Raw genomic sequence first — 21520 nt, 5'->3', positions numbered from 1 at the left:
AGGAGAAACATACAAATTTTCAGTTTTGCATTTTGTGTTTTTTTTATGGGCATTTTCATGTTTTTTACTACTACTTCACTCCTGTTGATGAATGTTCACCAAATTTGGCATGATGGTTTGTTGGGTCGATGTGAAGATATATGCAAATTTGTTGTTTGACACTTTTGTTTTGCAGTTTTTATGGCCATTTTTTTACAATTACATATAAAGGAAGCAACTTTTGATGTCCTAAGATAACCTTTCATTAATCATGAATTTATGTAACTTCCATCCAAGAAACGGGTACTCCAGCTAGTAACAAATAATGATTATCATAATAATAATAATATTTGCCATTTATTATTATTATCATCATAATCCTCATCTTATTATTAACACTGCTGCTGCTGCCAAAATACCACAACAAGTAAGTACAGATGTGTTGTTTAGATGGTTTATTATATGTATGTTCACTAGCTATATCTGACAGGTTTTTGTAAGTTTGTTAAACTGTTGGCTAAACTATGTTCAATGGTTCATATTTCTGATGTTTTCTCCAGGATTTTAAATAAAATTTAATCTTTTGTCAACCTATATTTCACTTCATATTTAAGAAGCATAGTTATTAGGACAACCAATTTTAGATTGTATATCTAGTCATTTTATATTCAAATAACCATTCGTAGTCAAGTGCTTCAGTTTAGATGCAGGTTTCATTTCAATGAAACAAAGGAACAAGTCTTCTGAATCGACTCTAAAACTGAGCTAAATCAAATGCATTGAGTCAGTAGAATGAATTGAACTGCTTATCACAACCACTATTTGGCTGTTACATGCCAGTCATACAAGTATAGATAGTGCATTCACACTCACTTGCCTATAATGTTGTTCATACATTTTTATGCTATAGCTAGAAATAGCCAGCAAACGTTTTTAGCTTCAAAATGTTCACATTTTTATTGAAATAAAGTGTATATTCTGTAATAATCTGCATAGGCATAAAAAACAAAAAAAAACCAACAACAAACAAACAAGGACCAAAACTGCCTATAATTTAAGCATTTTTGATAACTGCCTTCTATACTCTGGATTTTTCCAAGGCTTTCAAGGCCTGAAAATTTTGACTCTTAAGTTTCAACACTTTTAAAGTACTTTCCAGGACCTGTGCAAACACTCAAATTCAATCAGCCCTCTGAATATAGTATTAGTTATTTTGACTAAACTTGTAACTACCATGTAAACATAAAATTATACATAACTTTTTGTGTATTAAGTATATCTTCACAAAACCTTTTAGTACACATTATAAATGTTTTGTACACAAAAAAAAACAGCTATTTCAATAAATTGTTTTTACTAGAAATTTGTTTAGTAAATTCACTAGTCTGAATGAATAGTAATTTTTATGTTAACAATCAAAATACTTTTTTCATCTTTAGGTTTTCATTTTCATAACCTCTAGAACCTCCTAAACAAATATCAAAAGTTTTATCAATAAAACTATATTTTATGTTATTTTCTCTACCCTAACAATAACTGTAGGGAAATCAGAAATATATTGAAAAACTAAAATTTGGAAAATAAAAAATAATTCTAAATAACCCTTTTCTTTGTTTGTAGAATGACTGCATATTGTAATAGACACCCTGTTTGTTTTTACAAAGCTAGCAGGTACTGCAAATCTAGTTTCATTTACTTTTATTGCTTTACAGTTGCACTTAAGACTCTCTCTCTCTGAGTATGCTGAAAACCTTTTATCATAGCTTAACAGCTTTGTGTAAATGAAAAATTGAGTTAAAAACTTTTATTGCTTTACAGTTGCACTTCAGACTATCTCCGAGTACCCTGAAAACTTTTTATCATAGCTTGACAGCTTTGTGTAAACCAACAATTGAGTTAAAAACTTTTATTGCTTTACAGTTGCACTTAAGACTCTCTGAGTATGCTGAAAACCTTTTATCATAGCTTGACAGCTTTGTGTAAACCAACAATTGAGTTAAAAACTTTTATTGCTTTACAGTTGCACTTCAGACTATCTCCGAATACCCTGAAAACCTTTTATCATAGCTTGACAGCTTTGTGTAAACAAACAATTGAGTTAAAAGCACACTGCTATTGAATTACAATCAATCCTTACAATGAGCAGATGCTATGATAAAAGTATCAAGTAATTTTTATATTTATTTAGCTTTTCATTTAGATATTTTTTATCTAACCTAATAGGTTTCTAATTTCTACATTTTAGTTACTTCTATAAAGATAAATAAAAAATTATACATAAAAAAACAAGAAATTTAATAATTACATATGGACTTGTCTTTTTGCCCTTGGAAGACGAAACAGCATACGCCTATTTTTTGTAATGATGTTGATGTTTCAAAATATAATTATCTTTTATTTTAAATATGCAATTTAGAATAGAAAAATATAGAAAATCCTAAAACTACTATAATATAATAGTCTTTCTAACTGAACAACATGTAGATAAAAAAATTCTCTTAACTAGTCACAAATTTAAACAATGAAACTAAGAGAATTTCAGAAAGTTTCTGAAAAACAGGATGATAGGAAGAGCGTGGCATGTGGGTTTAATTTTCTCATTTATATCTCAGTAAAGCAAGAAACTTGGAGGCTATTACTACACATTCTAGCTTTTCAGTATCTATAGTATCAGTATAATTCATAGGAAACTCAGAAGATCATGTAGAGAAATAAAATCTAATTTGGCAATTTGGAGCACAAATGCATCACATGACACAGAGAAGTGAGGAATAAGAATGTATTTAAATATTTCCTTGTGAGTTATACACTGTGTTTTGTTGTCAAGTTTACTGACATACATTGATAATAAATTTGTTTAAATGAATTTTGAATGTAACTCTAAAAAAGTCACGACATGCACATTTTTACCACCTATATTTGTAGAATTAATCAAAAATACTTCATAAGTTTTTTTTCAGAAAAATATACTTAGATACATGTACTCCACTGAAGTGAAGAAAGTAACACAGATATTCAATACCATAACAAAGAAGAAAAGGTATTAGAAAAAATGTTTAAAAAAGTATCATTCATAGACTTCAAACTACTTGTTCAAAGTTTCTTCTTCTTGAATGTTTGTAGTAAAATTAAACTTGATTGTGGTTCAGTGTTTAAACTTATAGTTTCCCAGTATCCATTTCAACATGTCTCTGTGTAGAATAAATGAATACCCATTTCATTCTCCAGCTGCTGAGTTATGCAATGGTTGAACAAATATGTCATAGAAGTAGCTTGTGTCACTTTTTCAGATTGAGATATTTTTTGATTATGTTCCATAATGTTGCCTCTGGTATGTGGATGGCTTTTGCAACTGAACTTTGCTTACCATGGTTTTAATATGATTTATTGAAAGTCTCTTTCTAGATGGTCCTGGTGTCTCAAGTTGATACACATTCCTTTGTTTTCCAATGCCATTCAGTACAAAGGGTATTCCCATCTTAGAAATCCCTGATCTAAGCACATCTTTTTAATCTGAGCACATGAATATTTTGTGTTTTGAATGGAATTTACATACCCTTCCTAAAAATAATCACATTTTGGTGGCATTGCATTACCTACAAAATGCCATACAATGTCAAAATGTAGTTCTGATATGTTCCATTCCATCATGAATTTTAATCTGCTGTAGTTGTCACATGACTTCCTAATTCACATATTGAAAAATTAATTTAATATAACATACTAAATTCTCAGTATAAGAGGAATATATATGGCCATAAGAGTGAAAAAGTTAGAGAGGAAGAGCAAGGAATCCTGAAAGTGTAAAGTGATAAGTGAAACATACCTCAATAGGAAGAATGAAGAAAGCAGCTATGGAAGAGAGCTCAGGAAGTTGTTGATGTTCGGGTTGTTTAGAGATATTTTTTTTTTATCCCTTTGGTGTTCTTGGAAGAGAAATGCAGATCATATTTGATTGAAATGTATAACTTAATCATGGTTCTAGGTCACTTTGAAAGATTTTATGCATGAGGCTTCTTTGAGTTTCCTTACTTTTCAATGTTATGCATAGTTTGTAATTTAGTGTTAAGGCCAGTGAATAGAATTACAGGTGTTGTAATTACATTCATCCAATGCTTACTTTGCCAGATACTGTAGTTTGTTGACAAATTGTTATTGCTTTATTCTCCAAGACACTGTTCATTCAATTTCTCTAATGTTAGTGTATGTTTGTCTACTGAACAGATCTTTGTAGATCTTTGGTTCTTAACCATCATCCACAGATCCTAGTTATTCATGAGCATTCTACACAGTATCCACGATAGTAAAGATTAAGTTTCCATATTATAGTTTAAAAATTTCACTGCTTTACATACTTATATATTTCAATATCACTTTTATACATTGTAGGATCAGATTCTACAAATGGAGCTATCTGAGTATATTGTCTACTCATGTTCTTTAGATAATAAGAACATATCATTTAAATAATAAAGACAATTAAATGACCCTGAGATTTAAGGCATCATGTAATCTGAAATTACTTTGACTTAAGACAAATCATGCACACAATTTTTGATTTAGAAGTCAAATAAATATAACAAGTATAAAAAATGTTTTTAAAATATACATGTATATACTTCTCACAGGCCTACCTCAGAGGGGTTTGTACCATCAAGAGGTTTTTGTCCATATGAAAAAATTTCCCATACAGTTGTCCCAAATGCCCACACATCAGCTGCGGAAGATTTACTGACAAGAGTAAATTTTGCATAGTACTCTGGTGGAATCCAGTGTATGCTGGAAAATATTTTGGAAAATTTATGATTTTTATTCCACCACTCAGATAGAGATTTGTGATAACAGAGCACTACAATATATGTGGATTTTTATTTCCTATGTCACTAAACCTAGCAGTTAAAAATTTATGGATAGCTTCTACCCCAAATTTGTACAATCTTACATTTTTAGCAAATTAAGAACTTTGATGGACATAAATAAAAAAACAAACAAACAGCCTATTACTAGTGAGAAAAGTTAACATTTCTTAAAGGTTTCTTCCTTTGCCCATCTAAGCATTGGTCTGAATTTTTCTTGATTGCTCCAGTCTTTTATACCCCACTTAATTGCTTTTGATGGTATTTGTCTTGTGATACTCTCCACCTACATCAACGTATCCTTTATTCTGGTACTGTATATAAGTATCTCATTCAGATCATGTTATCCTTTTTTGAGGCTGACTCAATCTCAGTCTCTAACATCAGCTCTTAGTGGGGAGGAAGGACAGGAAAGTATGAGACAAGATAAGTATTATTGTAAATACATTTTTAATTTAAGAAAATGTTAATTCAAAAACATACTTACCTATGCTCACACTTATAGCTAGAATTCCACACTGATAACATGGAGGGGCTGATGAGGGCATTATCCATACATAAAGCATCTGCACAGATCATGGGTGCATCAACAGACAATTGGCACCATAGTGGGAGAATCGCACTACATTCAGAACAGGTATGCTCGTCACACGGAACTTAATTCATGTACTGTGGGTGGAATTTTACATGATTTGTCATCATTATTGGCTAGGTCCCAACCAAACAGCCAAGGTTCCTCTACTCAGGGTTGGAATTACAGGGCCATGGTCATTATATCCCATGTTGGTATGTTGGTGGCTAGAGCAGTTGGACCACAATCTATCTATCTATATATATATATTTATATATACATGTATAAAAACCAGAAACAACAACATAAAATTGAAACTCAAAACAATGCCTCTGCTACCAGTAATTAAGAAGAATCAGTAAGGGATAAGAGCTGAGTGCTTGAAACCCACAATATCTAAACTCCAATTGCCTTTCACTGTCTGCAGCCAGTAACCCTTAATGTTTAGATATAACTTTAACGTAGAATTAAATCAACCCAATAAAAATTTCTACAAAGTAAAATTCCTAACATCCATCCTTTTAATTGATGTTATAAATAATAATATAATATACTTATAGTGGAGCAAAGCCACCTTTAATTTCTACAAAACTCCTAACCTCCACCATTTTATTTGATATTATAAAAATGTTAAGCAAAATAAGAGACCCTTACCTTATGACTTAATAACAACAGCAAGGAATCATAGCGGAGGCATGCTTTTGAGTTTCCATTTTATTATGTTGTTTCTAGATTATATTAAGATTTTAATAGCCTATGAACAATTAATGTATTGCAGAGCATTGTATATATTGATTTATATACAGACACACACACACACACACTTATGAGTGGATCCCAACCTGTAGCCATAGAGTGATGCATTCCAAGCCACAGGAATCACAACAAGAAGGAAAGCAACACTGTAATGGACAAACTTTCTCCTCAACCAGAAGAAGAAGTCTGAAAGACAACACCTGCATGCCTTACTCAACCAGAGGAAACAGAATTCATCCGGTCTGGAATTATGAACACCCATCCTCTCTCCCAAACCATTTGGGCTATATATCTTCCACTTGCACCCAGAATTATGGGGAGGATGTGGAACAAATTGTGCTCAACCAAAGACCTAAGACGGGACCACTCTGCAGTAGGAATTACATGGAGACAATGACTCTTTTCCAAGAACAATGTACTGAAGCAATACTGAAAAAAAAAAGGCCATGCTCAACCCAACTGGATAGCCAAGTGTTAAATGTGAACTGGTATTATGAGTAGGCTCCTGAAAATACTCACTCCTCAGTATAATCTAGTGGAAGTGGTTAAGATAGTAACAGGGGGGGTAGGTACAAACCCTTAGATGAAGATACTGCCAGATCATGCAAATAATGTGAGATAAAAGTATTGTGGAAGTCCACATATAAGTTCACACAATGTCCTTCAGTAAGCAATTGAACTAGGCTGCTAAGGTCATAGAAATGTGAAGAATCTGATTAGACGTGACTTGCAGAAAATTCCTCGCTTTCAAATAGAGCCCAGAATAAAGTCATTGTCTAGCATTTGTAAAGGCATTAGTGAGGACAACAAAACCTTCAAGACCCTCACTGAACATAACAATGATCAAAATCTGATCAATCATAAATAGTGATAAGATGAATTGGTGAAAAGGATTTATCCCCTTCACTGTATGAAAATGTCTTGGGTAAGAAGAACCAGTCGGAGGACGTAGGTAGAATAATAGTGATCTGTGGACAAATAGCACAAACCACCCTGTCAGGCGATGTCTGTAGGTCGGCAGCAACAAAAAATAAACCTTCAGGTAAGGTAATACATGGCATATGAGAATCAAGTCAAACAGGTGTTGAGAAAGGGCATGTAATGTAACTTTAATATACCAGTTAAGTAACTGGAATGGTCGTACATGACAAAGGACCCAAAGCTACATGAGGAATCTGGAGAGTACTGAGGACTCAAAAAATATTTTGTCATGAATATCAAATGGCAGTGGATAAAGCTGCTTTATAGAGGGAAATCAAGTGAGTTCAACCTCCTCTCAATACACCATTGCTGATATGTGTGTCATTTCCATTGAGAAATGTTTATTGTGAGACTAAGCAAAGACTGAGGCAAGGCTATCCTCATAATTAAACCCCAATGCCATGCGAAAGACTGTATAACTTCTATGCTTGAAGCTCGAGCTTCTGGTTTACCAGGTGTACCATTTCAGATCATGGCTGCCTCCACAGAGAGAACCTAAAAAGGAAGTGGAAGAGGAGGACACTTCTGAAGATACTGCAGAAGCAGAAACCAGGGTGTAGCTGCCAATCCGATGCTATCAACAGGATCTGACAATGGGTTTGAAAAAATCAGTTAGTACCTTTGGTAACATATGAATTGGAGTGAAGGTCTAGAGTTGTAATCCTGTCATATCCTGATGGAATGCATCCATTGAAAAAGTCTGAAGGTCCAATACTAGAGACCAAATTGCCAGTAGTTGGGTGTTCCAATGAGAGGCCAACTACCTATATGAGTTGCAAAGTGAAAGCCAATCCAATAAAACCTTGAGATGCAGCATCTATTTTGTTAGGAGAATCTGGTTGGGTTGAGACAATTGATCTGCTATTGCAGTCATCACCCTTGGAAAATGGCAAGCTAGTAAGGTGATATGATAGTAGTGGTCCAGAGAAAGAAGGTTCAAGATTCAAAAACAAAGATTCCTGGATAAAGTGCCTCCTCAATGAGAAACACAAGACACTACCATGGAATTGTCAGAGTGAAGCCTGATGATTGTCCCCTTAATAAGCTCAGACTATGAGGCATTGCACTTTGAAGAGCAAGAAGGACTAAAACATTGTGTAGGAAAGCCTCGTCATCTGTTTGTCGACAATGGATTTCCCAACTGTTGGTATATGCTTCCCACCCCTGAAGCAAAGAATTCATGAAAAGATGAAACTCTGGATGAGATGGCAGCAAAGAAACCCATATCTTAGTAGTGTACCGACTTAACAACCCCTCAAGATCAAAGAATGATCCTAACTAAGGAAGCTGGGGAATACAGTGAATCAATGTGTATGATCCCTTGATTGGATAAAGACTATTAAAAGGATCTCTTGTGTTCTCGTCATAAAGGCATGAGGGATTCGAGTGATGCCCATATTCCCAGAAGAGATATAAGCATCCATGCAGTGGGAGAAGGAGAGGTGAATAAGAGTCAGGCTTCCTGTTTCATAGTCGTGGAGCTGGATGGGAGTCAGCTGAGTGAAGAAAAAAAACAAAAAACCCCAGACTGATGACATATTAGAGCAAGAATAGAAGTCTCAGCTCTGAGAATGAAGCTTGCCTTGATTATTTTTGGAAGTAGAATCAGGGTGTGATGTTCTGACAATTGACGAGATGGTGCCAGCAGTAACCTGTCATCTATAAGACGATGTGTACACATTGCTATGGAATAGAGGTGACAAGAAAAACTCGTATGATTAGGCAGAACCAACATGAAGCTGATGCTAGTCTGAAGGTAAAAACCCTTAACTGCAGTACCTGACCCTTGTGGACAAAAAGCACTGATAGTGGGATGCCACTACTATGGCAATGTGGCGATAGGAGCCAACTACAATGAACTTGAACACCCATAATCCCAGTAAAAAAAAAGCCAACTCTGAATTAGAAATGAGTAACTTGTGAATCCTGGAGAATCTAGGCATTGATATAGATGAGAAAGATCGATAACTGGACACCAATCTCCTGTCTGCATAGGCCCAACAACTGACAAGAATAAAAACTCTGAAGAACAAGCATGACTATCTCACTATCTCCAGATCAACCAAATTCTGATATCCCTAGAACTAAGTTCCAAAACTCAAGGATCTATGGAAGATGGAAACCCTACAAGTAGGGTGGATAACAGCGGTTATTATGTGAACTGAATGACAAATCCTGACTCAAGGACTTGTAGTGTTCCTGGATCCATGGTTAAGGTCACCACACATTCAGAAGTTCTTGGAACAGAGCCCTGAAGGCATACAATAATCATCAACACTTCTGGAAGCATTCTGACCAAGCAGCAGAACCCTTGGATATAGACAGAAACTATTCTGGGTACCAATGTACCAAAGGGCTGAAGTTGGAGGTCGGGACTCTTGAATATAGGCAGAACTATGACCCCCTGTAGGAGTCGATGAAATTTGAGATGCCAACGACAACATAGATGAATGTAGAAGCCAACAATTGAACCAATGTGCATACTAACAATGGTTCCAGCTCGTCATCAATGAAGTCGGTGATCCTGAGAGTCTCTTCCAACAAAGTGTAGTATAAGGAAAACAAATAGTTAGATTTTAGAGTTGCAAGTCCATTGACTTATCCTATCCCACCAGGGGATGTTGATCATTCAGGTTAAGTACAAATTCTGTCTTAAAACTCGAAATTTGAGGAGTGGATGTATTATTTGAGAGTTGTAATATGCTTCCACCTGGCAGTTGTAGGCTAAATCACAGAGTTTGAACAACCGTGTCGGGGAAGGCATAACTGTCCATTCACATAACTGAGAAATAACCTACCTGCATGAACCACAATGTCTTTGGATAGAGAGAAAACTAGATATTTGCTCCCAGACCTTTCAGCCATCAAGTAAGGTGCAGGCTCCAAAGCAACTGAGTTAAGACCCAAACCATCGAACTCTTGATGAATCAACTGACGAAACCAAGTCAAAGGCAACTTATCCCAAAGTGGCCTCCTTTTTTTATTTCATTTAAAGACTGTGTTAATTAGAGTTGATTGGAACACCATTTAGTCAGGTAAGTTTGTTTTGTTAGAGAAAAGCAATGTTGGGCTATCTGCTGTGTCCACTATAGGGAATTAAACCCAGGATTCCAGTGTTGCAAGTCTGTAACATTACCACTGTCCCATAGAAGGACTAAAATACCAACAGACTAAAAGAAGGCACAGAAAAAAGCAAATCTAAATTCTCTCCAGAATGTCAAGAATTGCCCTAAATTGCAGCTTCAGAGCCTCATGGAGGAACACCAGGACCAAATATGTCTCTATCTCACTACAAATAAGATCACTGATAGTGTCAACTGAGTGAACCCTCCCCAACCCCCACCCGGATATTGTGCAATGCTATGCATCAGGGTGGGATATTTTTTAAAATGAAAATCAACTAGGCAATATGGAGAACATTCAAAGTATCTCCAAATGATCATAGCACTGGGAAACTCACTAGTGACACTTTGTCAAGAAAAAGAGATAGCATTATCTGAATGAGGTGCTAATATACACTACCAAGATAGAGGGTACACCGACGTAGGTGGAGAGTGTCACAAGACAAATATTGCCAAGGGCAATTAAGTGGGGTATAAAAGACTAGAGCAAGCAAGAAAAAAACAGACCAATGATTAGATGGGCAAAGGAAGAAACCCTGGAAGTCGAGTAATAGCTGTAAGTGTGAAAGGAAGTATGTATGTTTGGAATAAAACTAATTCTCAAAATTAATGAACAAATGCACAATACAAAACATCAAATGAGTTTACAGTGACCAAACATATATGTTAATAGATTCAAAACATACAACAGAACATACATATATACTGTCTTTAAAAATACAATTATTTACAGTGTGTCCAAAAAGTCTGAAACCAAAGGCACTTCAATGAATTTTACAAAATGTGTTCTACATTTGAAGCAAGTTTGGATTAACAGGAGGATTTACTAGACCTTCTCAAACTTTGAAGTGCCATAATCAGTCACATTTCTGAAATTAAGAAAAGCTGAAAATCACCTAAGGTTCCAGATGTTTTGGACACCCTGTACATTTTTGGTAAATGAATTCCTGGTATTTAAATAATTCACTTATATACATTTTACAAGCAGAGAAATTACTTAGAATACAATAACTCAATAAGTAAAAATAAAAGCACCTTTTCTAATACGAGTAGTTGGGTTATATGTATTAAAGTAAAACAGTATCTATATTTAATGATAACAGAAAACTGATATCTGTTTTTATGCATGATGGCTAGATAATGCTTTGATCTACATCAGTTTTCAACATTTGAACCTGTCACTTTTGTTTTGAATCTTGAGGAGCTTTCAAAGTAGCATCATAAATATACACATAAAACTTATAAGCTTTTGAATAAAATAAACAAACGAGATGTTATTTAAACTTATATATAACTTAACAAAAAAAATGGAAGATGCAATGATAACCTCTTATAAAAGTGATAATGCATCATTTCTTGTTATGTAACACAAAGCAAGGGCAAGTCCCTTACTAACCAAAAAGTAAATAGTCATATTTAATTAGCCATGGCATAGCAGTTCATAGAATGGCTCCGAGTTACTTTTTAAGTACAAACTTACAGCTCATAGCTCCACCATCTCTTGATCAATTTGAGATCTAATTATAGTTTTGGACTCAGGAGGTTAAACCCTTTCTATTGATATATTTGATGATGCCCAAGGTCTCATAGATTAATTTACTGTAATCCTGCCTGAAATAATTTCAATTTGAGGGTAGAGATCCTGATGAGTAATAAAATTGAATCAGTTATACATATGCCCCATGCTTTGTATTGCTGGCGCACAATACAAAACTAATAAAAAGGAAAAAAAAGTCTCATAGATTAAGTTAGTCTAATCCTGCCTCAAATAATTTCAAGTGCTGCAGCTATTGAGGCTTCCCTCTTGCTTTAATATATTAGGTTATCAAGAAATTAATGTTGCTTTTTTTCAGATGAAAAACCCAAACAACTTATATATCAAAACATTTATTAAATTAAATAGTAACCACTCTTATCAATGATGCTTTTCCATCTTACAATCAGGTTGTTAATGCTCTGATTAAAGAAATCACTTGGCTTTGAAGCAAAAAAGATGTCGATGTCATCTTTAACACCTTCCACATTTGCATACGTTTTCCCTTTAAGATGGTGTTGCAGCTAACGAAAAAAAGATGGTAATCTGATGGTGCTATATCTGGAGAATATGGTGGGAGGCAGGGGGGGGGGGAGAACTTCCCAACCTAACTCCATAATCTTTCCAGTTTCTGACTATAGATCTCTGCATTGACAGTTCATTGTGCATTGAGGAGTTCGAAAAGAATTACAACTTTGATGTTCCACCAAATGCAAAGCATCACTTTCTGCACATGGAGTCAAAGTTTTGGGGTCGAAAGTGATTTTTGTCTAGAACTGAGCCATTGTTTTTGCCATTTAATATTCGCATAGAGAATCCATTTTTCATCACCGTTGACAAAAATGGTTCACATGCCAGAAGAGACGAAGCTACGTTCATGTGTTGGAAATGATCATCATCGAAGAGTTCGTGAGGCTCCCAAACACCTTCTTTATGGAGTTTTCCTATATTCCTTAGATGTTTATGTATTGTTTCATGAGAAAAAATACGATTTCAAAGCCATTTCACGAGTGTGTTGCCTTGGGTTAGACTCAAAAAAGCATCTTCAGAGCACCAATATCAATTCCAACATGTCGGCCCCTGCCATCACAGTTTTTAAAGCTAAAGTCACCTAAACGAAATTTGCTGAACCACCATTGACACTTACAAATGTTCAAAACATTTCCATAAACTTCTTTGATATTCTTTGTGGCTACAGAGCCGTTGTTTCCCTTCTTGTATTCAAACAGCATTACATGCTGAAAGTATGTCTCATTGTGTGCCATCAACATAAGGGATTAGAGTATACTAAACTTTACACATAAAATAGACTACACTAACATGATGTTTAGGCAGTTCATTTAACTATTATAAATGATGTACGTTTTTTGGGGTGGTTACTGAAAGTGTTCCAAAATGCAACATTAATTTCTTGACGACCTAATACTATTGTAATTGCCATAGTTTTATTTTTATGTATACTCTTTCACTTTTTCTCTTGCTAGGTTTATGTTGTGGGATTTGGGCAGGTGCTTTACTAAACAAATACTGGGTCTCAATCTAAAAAAAAAGTTGAAAAAATTTGTCACCACAATAATTCCTTTGGAATACAGTTTTTACAAGGAGTTACATATATGATTTGGAAACAATAATTCATACAATAACATCAAAATCTGCAACTTTGTAAGATTTTCAAAATCAGTCAGCAATATCCAGTTTTTCAAAATTCAGAACTCAACACATACTCAGATAATGAATAAGAATATATTCCAGGATCAGCAAGTTTTACTCTGAAGGAATTTTCTGTGTGTGATACTACCAGTACATTTCTGCACCTAATCTTTCCATGTATACATTTATGTTCCTCCTGAAAACATCAAAAACATTTCTTGTATTTTAAAATAGAAACCATTTAAAACATTAATAATAAACTATTACCTTACAATAAGTTACATAAACAGCATTATCAATATTATTCTTGTTGTGGTAATGAAAAAATATAACTTACAAGAAAAGTTATAATTTTCAAATCATTCAGGATTATGCTAAATAATGAAACTATTTTCATGTTATATCTACAATAAAAACTTAATAGTATCCAACAAATGCACAAAAACATTATAATCATGGTTTTCACTAGGGTCACACAGTGAAGGGTCCTGGACTCTGTTTTTTTTTGTTTTTGTTTTCAAAAGTCCCAGTGAGATTTTCAAGGGACCCATTGGTAGAATTTAATAAAATACAAAGACAAGAGGGAAAAAAGCATTTCAGTGTCAATTAAAAACTATTTATAAAGCACACTACATGTTTACCTTCTGCAAGTGGAAAAAAGCATGTTAATATTCAATGAAAAACTTTATTTACAATTTATAATGCATGTTGTTTCCCTTTATGATTTTATATCACTATTAAAGAAGTTAAGTGTACTTTCGTGCTCAATAAAAACTATTATTTATAATGTACACAACATGTTACTTACCCTTAACAAGTGCTAAACTAGGACAATATGCAAAATGATAAAATGAACAGCTTTTCCAATAAACATAAAAATATCTTCTGTTTTTAAGGTATCATTCCTTCAAAGTCACTACTTGATTTCCAAAGTAGTTTAAATCTTATAACAATATACATCTATTTAAACTTAAACTTTATTGTTTTATTGCCTTTGAACCATGTCTAACTACTATTTGCACTATATAAATTGCAAATCACGTGGCTTACACGCAGCTCATATTACAATTATAATTATTACTATTATTATTTATTATACTTTATCTAACCTTAAAAGTTTTCAGTTTTTTTACATTTTAGTTACTTTTATAATAATAAATAAATAATACACATGAAAAATAAGAAATAAAATACTTACCTGGGTCTTCTTTTTTTGCTGTCGACTGTCGATGGAACTTAACCATACTTTTTTATGCTGATGGTACTACTGCATTAAATAATTTTTATTTAATTAAATAATGCATCAAAGAACACAGAATAATAACATGCAAAAAAAACGTTTGATAACTATAACAATTTTTCTGGCATTTTTAACTGTGCGACAAAAGCTCTTAAAAATTAATTTTAGCCCATCAATGTATTTTTCATGGGAATAAAGTTTGAACTGGAAGGAAATAAGACAATTCTATGTACAGAAAACAATGTAATATAATGTGTCATTTCATAAAGAAACATTTTGACTTTCTACTGGTTATAAATAATATAGTCTTAAATGCCAAAAAGAACTATTGACAAGTTCTGAAAGAGAGAGGATGTGACAGGTGAGCATGGAAAGAGGGGTCTTATATTCTATTTTATTGCTCTGTAACTAAATAAGATTGAAGACTATGTAAATTATGCTTTGCCTGAGCGATGACAACATTATAAAAAGTAATTAACATTACACTTTGTACTTCTTGGATGGGTGTTAAAACGATTAGAGAAGAGGGAATACATAGATAACAAACATCACAGTTCTCATCCTAGAAGAGATTAAAATTTAAAACTTAAATAATACTAAACTTCGATTTATTATCTAGGTTCAGATGCCAAGTTTATACATATACATTCATAATAAAGTAGTTTAACTTAATTTTGAATGTAACTTTGTGAAAGGTTATGACATGCACACTTTGACCTACCCAAGGTGAAAGGGTTAAACTTATGGTACTTTCCTCTGGCTTTATTTTCATGCAATTTATTGCCATTGATGAAACCTGTATGCAAACCGTATGCTGTTTAGTTCTTTATGGTACAAAGTTCGAAGCAAAGTATTTATGGGTATTTTGTGGTGCATATTTGGCATCCAGGAAGTCAAATCTTATGCATCCCAACAAATCCTCAAGCGTATGGGACCCGGGAGTTTGGGTTAACTACAACCCAGTATAATATTCTGAATTAATATGTCCAAAATCAACTGCTTTATGTCAAGGTTTAAAACTGTTATTTTATACACAAAATATTAACAACAAATCTCATGTTATTCCACCTCTAGAAGGTATGCTTCTGTTATTCTCTTAACTTGATTGTAAACTGTACAGAATATACACTGTTGTATGAGAAATCCAGCAGTGCTCATCAACCCCAAAACTGAAAAGAACTGGAAGAGATACAATGATTTTCTTTTTTATTATTGTAATACAATATCTATATAGATTCTTGTAAGTCAGTAATCATAAAGGACAATAAGGTCAACCAGCATATTTTATGTTAAAATTGCAATTTGTTCCAGTTTAACCTGCAAATAACAAATATGACTAGGAATCTAAATAAAAAAACTGAAACTTATTAATTGCTTCTAAAGTAATATGCTACAAAGTAACCTACATGGATTAATACTTTCGCAAAGTGCTCATGTATTTACATAGCTTTATAACCATGGTAGTATTTTCTACACTATAACTCTAAACAGTATCGGTTGATTTGACCACCACAAAAATTAGGAAATAAACCTAAATTATCCTTATTTATTTCTGGAATTATTACAAATTGTAACAGGAAACCACAATTGTTTATCCTAACTAGCTTAAACTTGTAACACTATACATCTGTTTATACTTAATTCTATTGCCCTTTGAATAGTGCTTAACTAGTAATCCCACCAAGCATGTTGTAAATCACTAGACAAATGTGCTGCTCACATTAACATATCAAATTACGTAAAATATGAACTACTCGCAAACACACTTCATAAAGGATTTTTATTATTATAATTTTTTTCATTATCTTACCTAATCTAACCTACCAAGATTCTAATTTTAACATTTTGGTTACTTTTATAATAATAAAGAATACACATGAAAAACAAATATATTACTTACCTGGACCTTCTTATTTTTTGCTGTCAACTTTAGAGGAAACTTAAGCCTACTTTTTTCATACTAATGGTACTACTATACTAAATAAATTTATATTTAATTAAATAATGCACCTAAGAACACAGAATAATAACAAGTAAAAAATGTCTTATAACTGTCATAATTTTTCTGACTTTCCAACTATGAGATAACAGTGTTTGAAAATTCAGCAAAGCTAGTCAATTTGATTCCTATAAGAACAAATTTGAAACTGAAAAGGGAAAAAGACACTTCTCTGTACAGAAAACAAAGTAATATAATATGTCATTTAATAGATTAAAACTTTAGCTTTCTATTGGTTATAAATGCACAGTATAAAACATCAGATTGAATGACTGCCAATTTATGAAAAAGAGGATGTGACAGGGTGGCATGGAAAATAGTTCTAATTTTCTAGTTTACGACTCACTAAACAAATAAGGTTGAAGACCATAAAAATTAAGTTTTGTCTGAATAATGTCTATATTATAATAAGTAATTTCTGTTAAATTCCATAAAAGTAAATTAAAAAAGAGGGTAGACAGAGAGCAAATGTCACAATTCTCATACAAGGAGAGATTGAGGACTTAAAAAAAATATTTCTTTATAAATTTAAAAACTTATATAATATTAAAATTTGATTTATTAACTACATTCTGATGCCAAATATATTTGTACATGTTGATAAGAAAAGAAGTTTAAATAAAGTTTGAACATAATACTGTAAAAGGTTGTGACATGCACACTTTGACCTACCAGATGTGAAAGGGTTAATATATTTCTTTAAAACATTTTTTTTAACAAAGCTGACAGCAACACTTGCAAGACTATTTAAGGAAAGTGAAACTGAGGTCTAGGCTAGTGAAAGCTAAAAAAGCTAGTTTGACCAGGCAAGTAATCTTAGGGTGTTACTCATGAACATTAAAGAGAAAAAATGTTTGAGAAATTGTAACACAAATAATATGATAAAGTAAACTTTTACCCTTTTGCTCCTGTAAACTCCATAATAGTTAACTTTTGTTGAGATATTTCAGTCTTTACTAAAAACAAAGACTTAACTTAAATGTAAATCTATGCTGCTGAAGTCAGCTATCAAGATCCATTCCATTTTGATACACACTTGCCTATTAAGTGTTATGTGTCAACTACTTAAACTAGATATTTTGATTATAATTTTTAATCAAAACAAGCAGATTTTGCCATACTAATGTGCAAATATCTTAATTATTCTCTGTCTGGCAAAAGTTAAAGTAAATTGATATTTTATGACATCAGGTATGACTTCAACTTACCAAAATAACTGATTACCTATCAGCATTGATTACATTGATTTGTATCAATTAATCAAAATTACAATTGAATCAATTGTCATGGAAATATGAACTAAAATTGTTGTTTCTGATTATTCCACCTATCCAAATAATCAAAATATTGCCATTATGACTTCTCATTATGTTTTTATTATTCAGCTTCGGACTGGCATGGTCTGGTAGTTTCCTTGGGATCCAAGGATTGTGAGTTCAATTCTGGTTGCCACTAAACATGTTCACCCTGTTAGCCATGCTGTTATTTGTTTTTGAGTTATGACAAATCAGCTAAAGTTATATGCCACTGTCCTTAACTTTTAACTGCCAATTAGAGGAAAGAAAACCAGCCAGTATCACCAACTACTCTTTTACATATATATATATATATATAGTGAGATTGACAGTGACAGTTGAAAGGTTGAACATGTTTGATGCACTGGGTATTGAATCCGTGACCCCCAGTTCACTAGGCAACCACCATAACTATCAGTCTGAGGATGTTATAATGTGATGATCCATCCTATTCATTATTAAACAGCAGCCCAAAAGATGCAGTGGGTGCTGACAGCCAGTTGCTAACTCTTTGGTTGGTAGTTCAAAATTAGAGATGGTGGCATCTAACCTAAGTAGAGTTACAATAACTCAAAAACAAACATAATGCACCCAAAGCTGAAATGTAAAGCATGTTTTGGACAGTGGAATCATACTTGCAACCAAGATATATTACAAATGTAAAATGTACCAAATGATTTTCAATAAACAATAAAAAAACACTAAATTGCTATAACATTAAACTTTATCATTTTATTTAGAGCAAGAAAACAAAAACACAAAATATAAATTAATTTTTTAAATTGTACTTTATATGATATAAAATATTATTATTAATTTATACTCCATAACTAATCATTTATAAGTCAACTAGCTGTAATTACAACATAGCCTTCATCATATGCAACGACAAATAAACACTTAATAAGGATAGAGATGTATTGAATTACATTTTGTTTAGTCAGATATGTAATAACTAACTTTGTACCTCTAACAATCTTATTCTCCTCTACCTCATAACAGTGAAGTGTTAATTTTATTGTTCCTTTGTACAGTAGACACATATAAAGTGTCCATAAGCTTTACTGCCTAGTTGCAACTGCGTGCATTTTCTTCACCACATGCTTGATCAATTTGAAATTGTTGTGTTCTTATAAAATTTTAAAAGCAAACCCCAGAACTAGGCATGTGTAAATTATGTTAACCTCTATCTAATAGTAACCCCACTAGTCACTGAAATGTAATTTGCAAAAATATTTATTAAAAAAAAAGCTGAAAATATGAAAATTAGTCTTGTATAAAAATAATTTACCAGTTGAATGTAATCAATTAATGAGCTTGACAATAAATTGTGTTGGTCAAACAGGCAAGTGAAACATTAAATCATGTCATTTTTGTACAAATTTTCATTGTTGAAAAGAAAATGGAAGGCCAGGGAAAACCGGAAAAGGAAAGAGGAGTATTGGTGGCTTTATTTTGACAAGGAAGAGGGATTCATGTTTCATGTCCTCTGTAGAAAGTATGCAGATAGTATTAGCAGCAGCTGAGGCTTCAGTTTTGTGACTGAAACAAGTGTGTTTAGTCATAATCATCATATCACCCAAATTAAGCAATGTGCTTGAGTTTTAATGTAAAAAAATAAGACATTCTCTGGCTTAAACAAAAAAAATCATCTACTGTTCTTATACAGGGGATAATGTATCATTTTTATCTAACTCAACAGTTCAAGCTCAGCTTGGCAAATAGTGGCATTTGCTAATTGTTAGGCTAATTTATTAATCTTTCTATTTTCAGCTAGTTTTAGATTTTTAATAGACATTTTCAAACTACCGTTCACTTAAGTTGATAGACATATTCAATGTCTCAATGTTCAAGATAATCTGAATATTTCTAACTTGGCACACTGCTAATGTCAAGATGACCATCCAGTCACCATTTTGTTTCAACTTCTCAAAAGATGCAGTGATAAATTGATAATCAATTAATAAAAACATTATAATATCACTAATATAATTAGATATAATTAATTACATGATTAGCCAATTTTTTTCTGCATTGTGTTTACTGAATATGACAGACATCAAAATAACAATATTCAACAAATAAGGATTTCAGCCATCAGAGTATTTTGCCATCACCTAACAAACTCACTAAATGTGATCTGATGACATCTGATGTCTTAACACAAAATGAAAGTTCTGTAGCTGTCAAAGAAATACAACACAAAAAACTTCTGACAAAATTTTTAAAAATTCCCAGCTCTGTTGCGTGTTCCTAAATCTTCAGAGCTATTCACTTTGGTAAATGCTACAGGAGCTCTGACTATAAAATTTTCCATTGAACCATAAACTACTGGTCAAACCATTTTATTTAATGTATTATGATTTGAAAAGTCTCATTCTTGCTCTATCCAATTATATCTAAACTTATTTACAGTTGTTTCCAAAGACGTGTTTCATGTTAAAAAAATAAGCATAGAAAGACATATGAAATGCTTGGGAATCAAGAAATGGATAATATATTCTCAAGGTTGATAGTTTCTTAGCAAAAATAAAGCTATTCTTTGGAACGGAAAGAATTTTCTCTTAAGTTGACAAATGTATTGTTTACTTCACTTTGAACCTGTGCAGAAATACAAATATGATAATTTTTTCATATTTCTTCATGAATTACAATAAATAAGTGTTAAGAATGACAAAATATTGATTCTAAAATACCTTTGAACTAAAACTGTTGAAACGGTTAGAATTAACATCTAACATTCATTTGGCAAAAGATGAAAGTACTGGCAAAATAACATAAAAAGCCAGAGAGGAAAACTAGCCTTCAAGAACAATAATTTTGGATTAAATTAAATTTTTCTAACCCCAAAATAATGTGCATGAAAATGTACCATTTAACAAATGCAGTTTTAAAACTGTAATAGGCTGAAGATATTATTTCAGAATTAAATTTTCTCTCCCACAAGTCTTTGCTCAGAAGTTTTTTGTTGGGTTTGATGATGATGAAAAATATTCTTTTAAAGGTTATTTATATATGCAGTATAATACACTCCTCTGATTTTTAATCTGAAATGGACAAATCAAGAGATAAGTAAAAAAAAAACCTCCTGTTTGAATAACTTGTATCACAAACATTAGGCCTATTCATTCCTATACTTCACCAGCTTTTTTTTGGCATTTAAACTAGTATAACTTAAAATATTATACTGCATATATAAATATCACTTATGAGAATCTTCTTTCATTGTCTAGCCTAAATAATGAGTTCTGGTACTGAATAAAGGGCATTTTGGGCAGTAACTTCAGGGAGACAAAATACAGATCTGAAAAGCTATTTCTATATGCCCATGGATTTTGAATCTAAAATGTACAAATTACAGGGCCATGTGAAAAAAAAACAAAACAAATATTGGTTACATGAATTCTATCACAACTTTTAGATCTATTGGTTTATAATGCTTTTCCAGCTTTTACAATTTAAAACCCTAACTTTTAAAGTATAATACTGTATATATATAATATATATATATATATATATATATATAATATAGTAGTA

General features: G+C 32.5%; 1 protein-coding gene across 3 annotated transcripts in view; it reads right to left on the bottom strand.

Moving 5' to 3' along the window:
• The window catches only part of LOC106461087 (tyrosine-protein kinase JAK2-like), a 195096-nt gene that overhangs the window by 40953 nt on the left and 132623 nt on the right, over positions 1-21520 (bottom strand). For all 3 annotated transcript variants that reach the window (XM_013920877.2, XM_022387962.1, XM_022387963.1), the window contains 2 exons: positions 13524-13645; positions 4614-4758 (listed from right to left, as the gene is read on the bottom strand). In XM_013920877.2, coding sequence (XP_013776331.1) covers positions 4614-4758; positions 13524-13645 — 267 coding nt within the window. The remainder of the gene's footprint in view (positions 1-4613; positions 4759-13523; positions 13646-21520) is intronic.

The sequence above is a fragment of the Limulus polyphemus genome, unplaced genomic scaffold, assembly GCF_000517525.1.
Source record: "Limulus polyphemus unplaced genomic scaffold, Limulus_polyphemus-2.1.2 Scaffold895, whole genome shotgun sequence".
NCBI classification, from domain to species: Eukaryota; Metazoa; Arthropoda; class Merostomata; order Xiphosura; family Limulidae; genus Limulus; species Limulus polyphemus.
The sequence above is the reverse complement of the archived record's forward strand: the minus strand, read 5'-3'. Positions and strand labels throughout refer to the sequence as shown.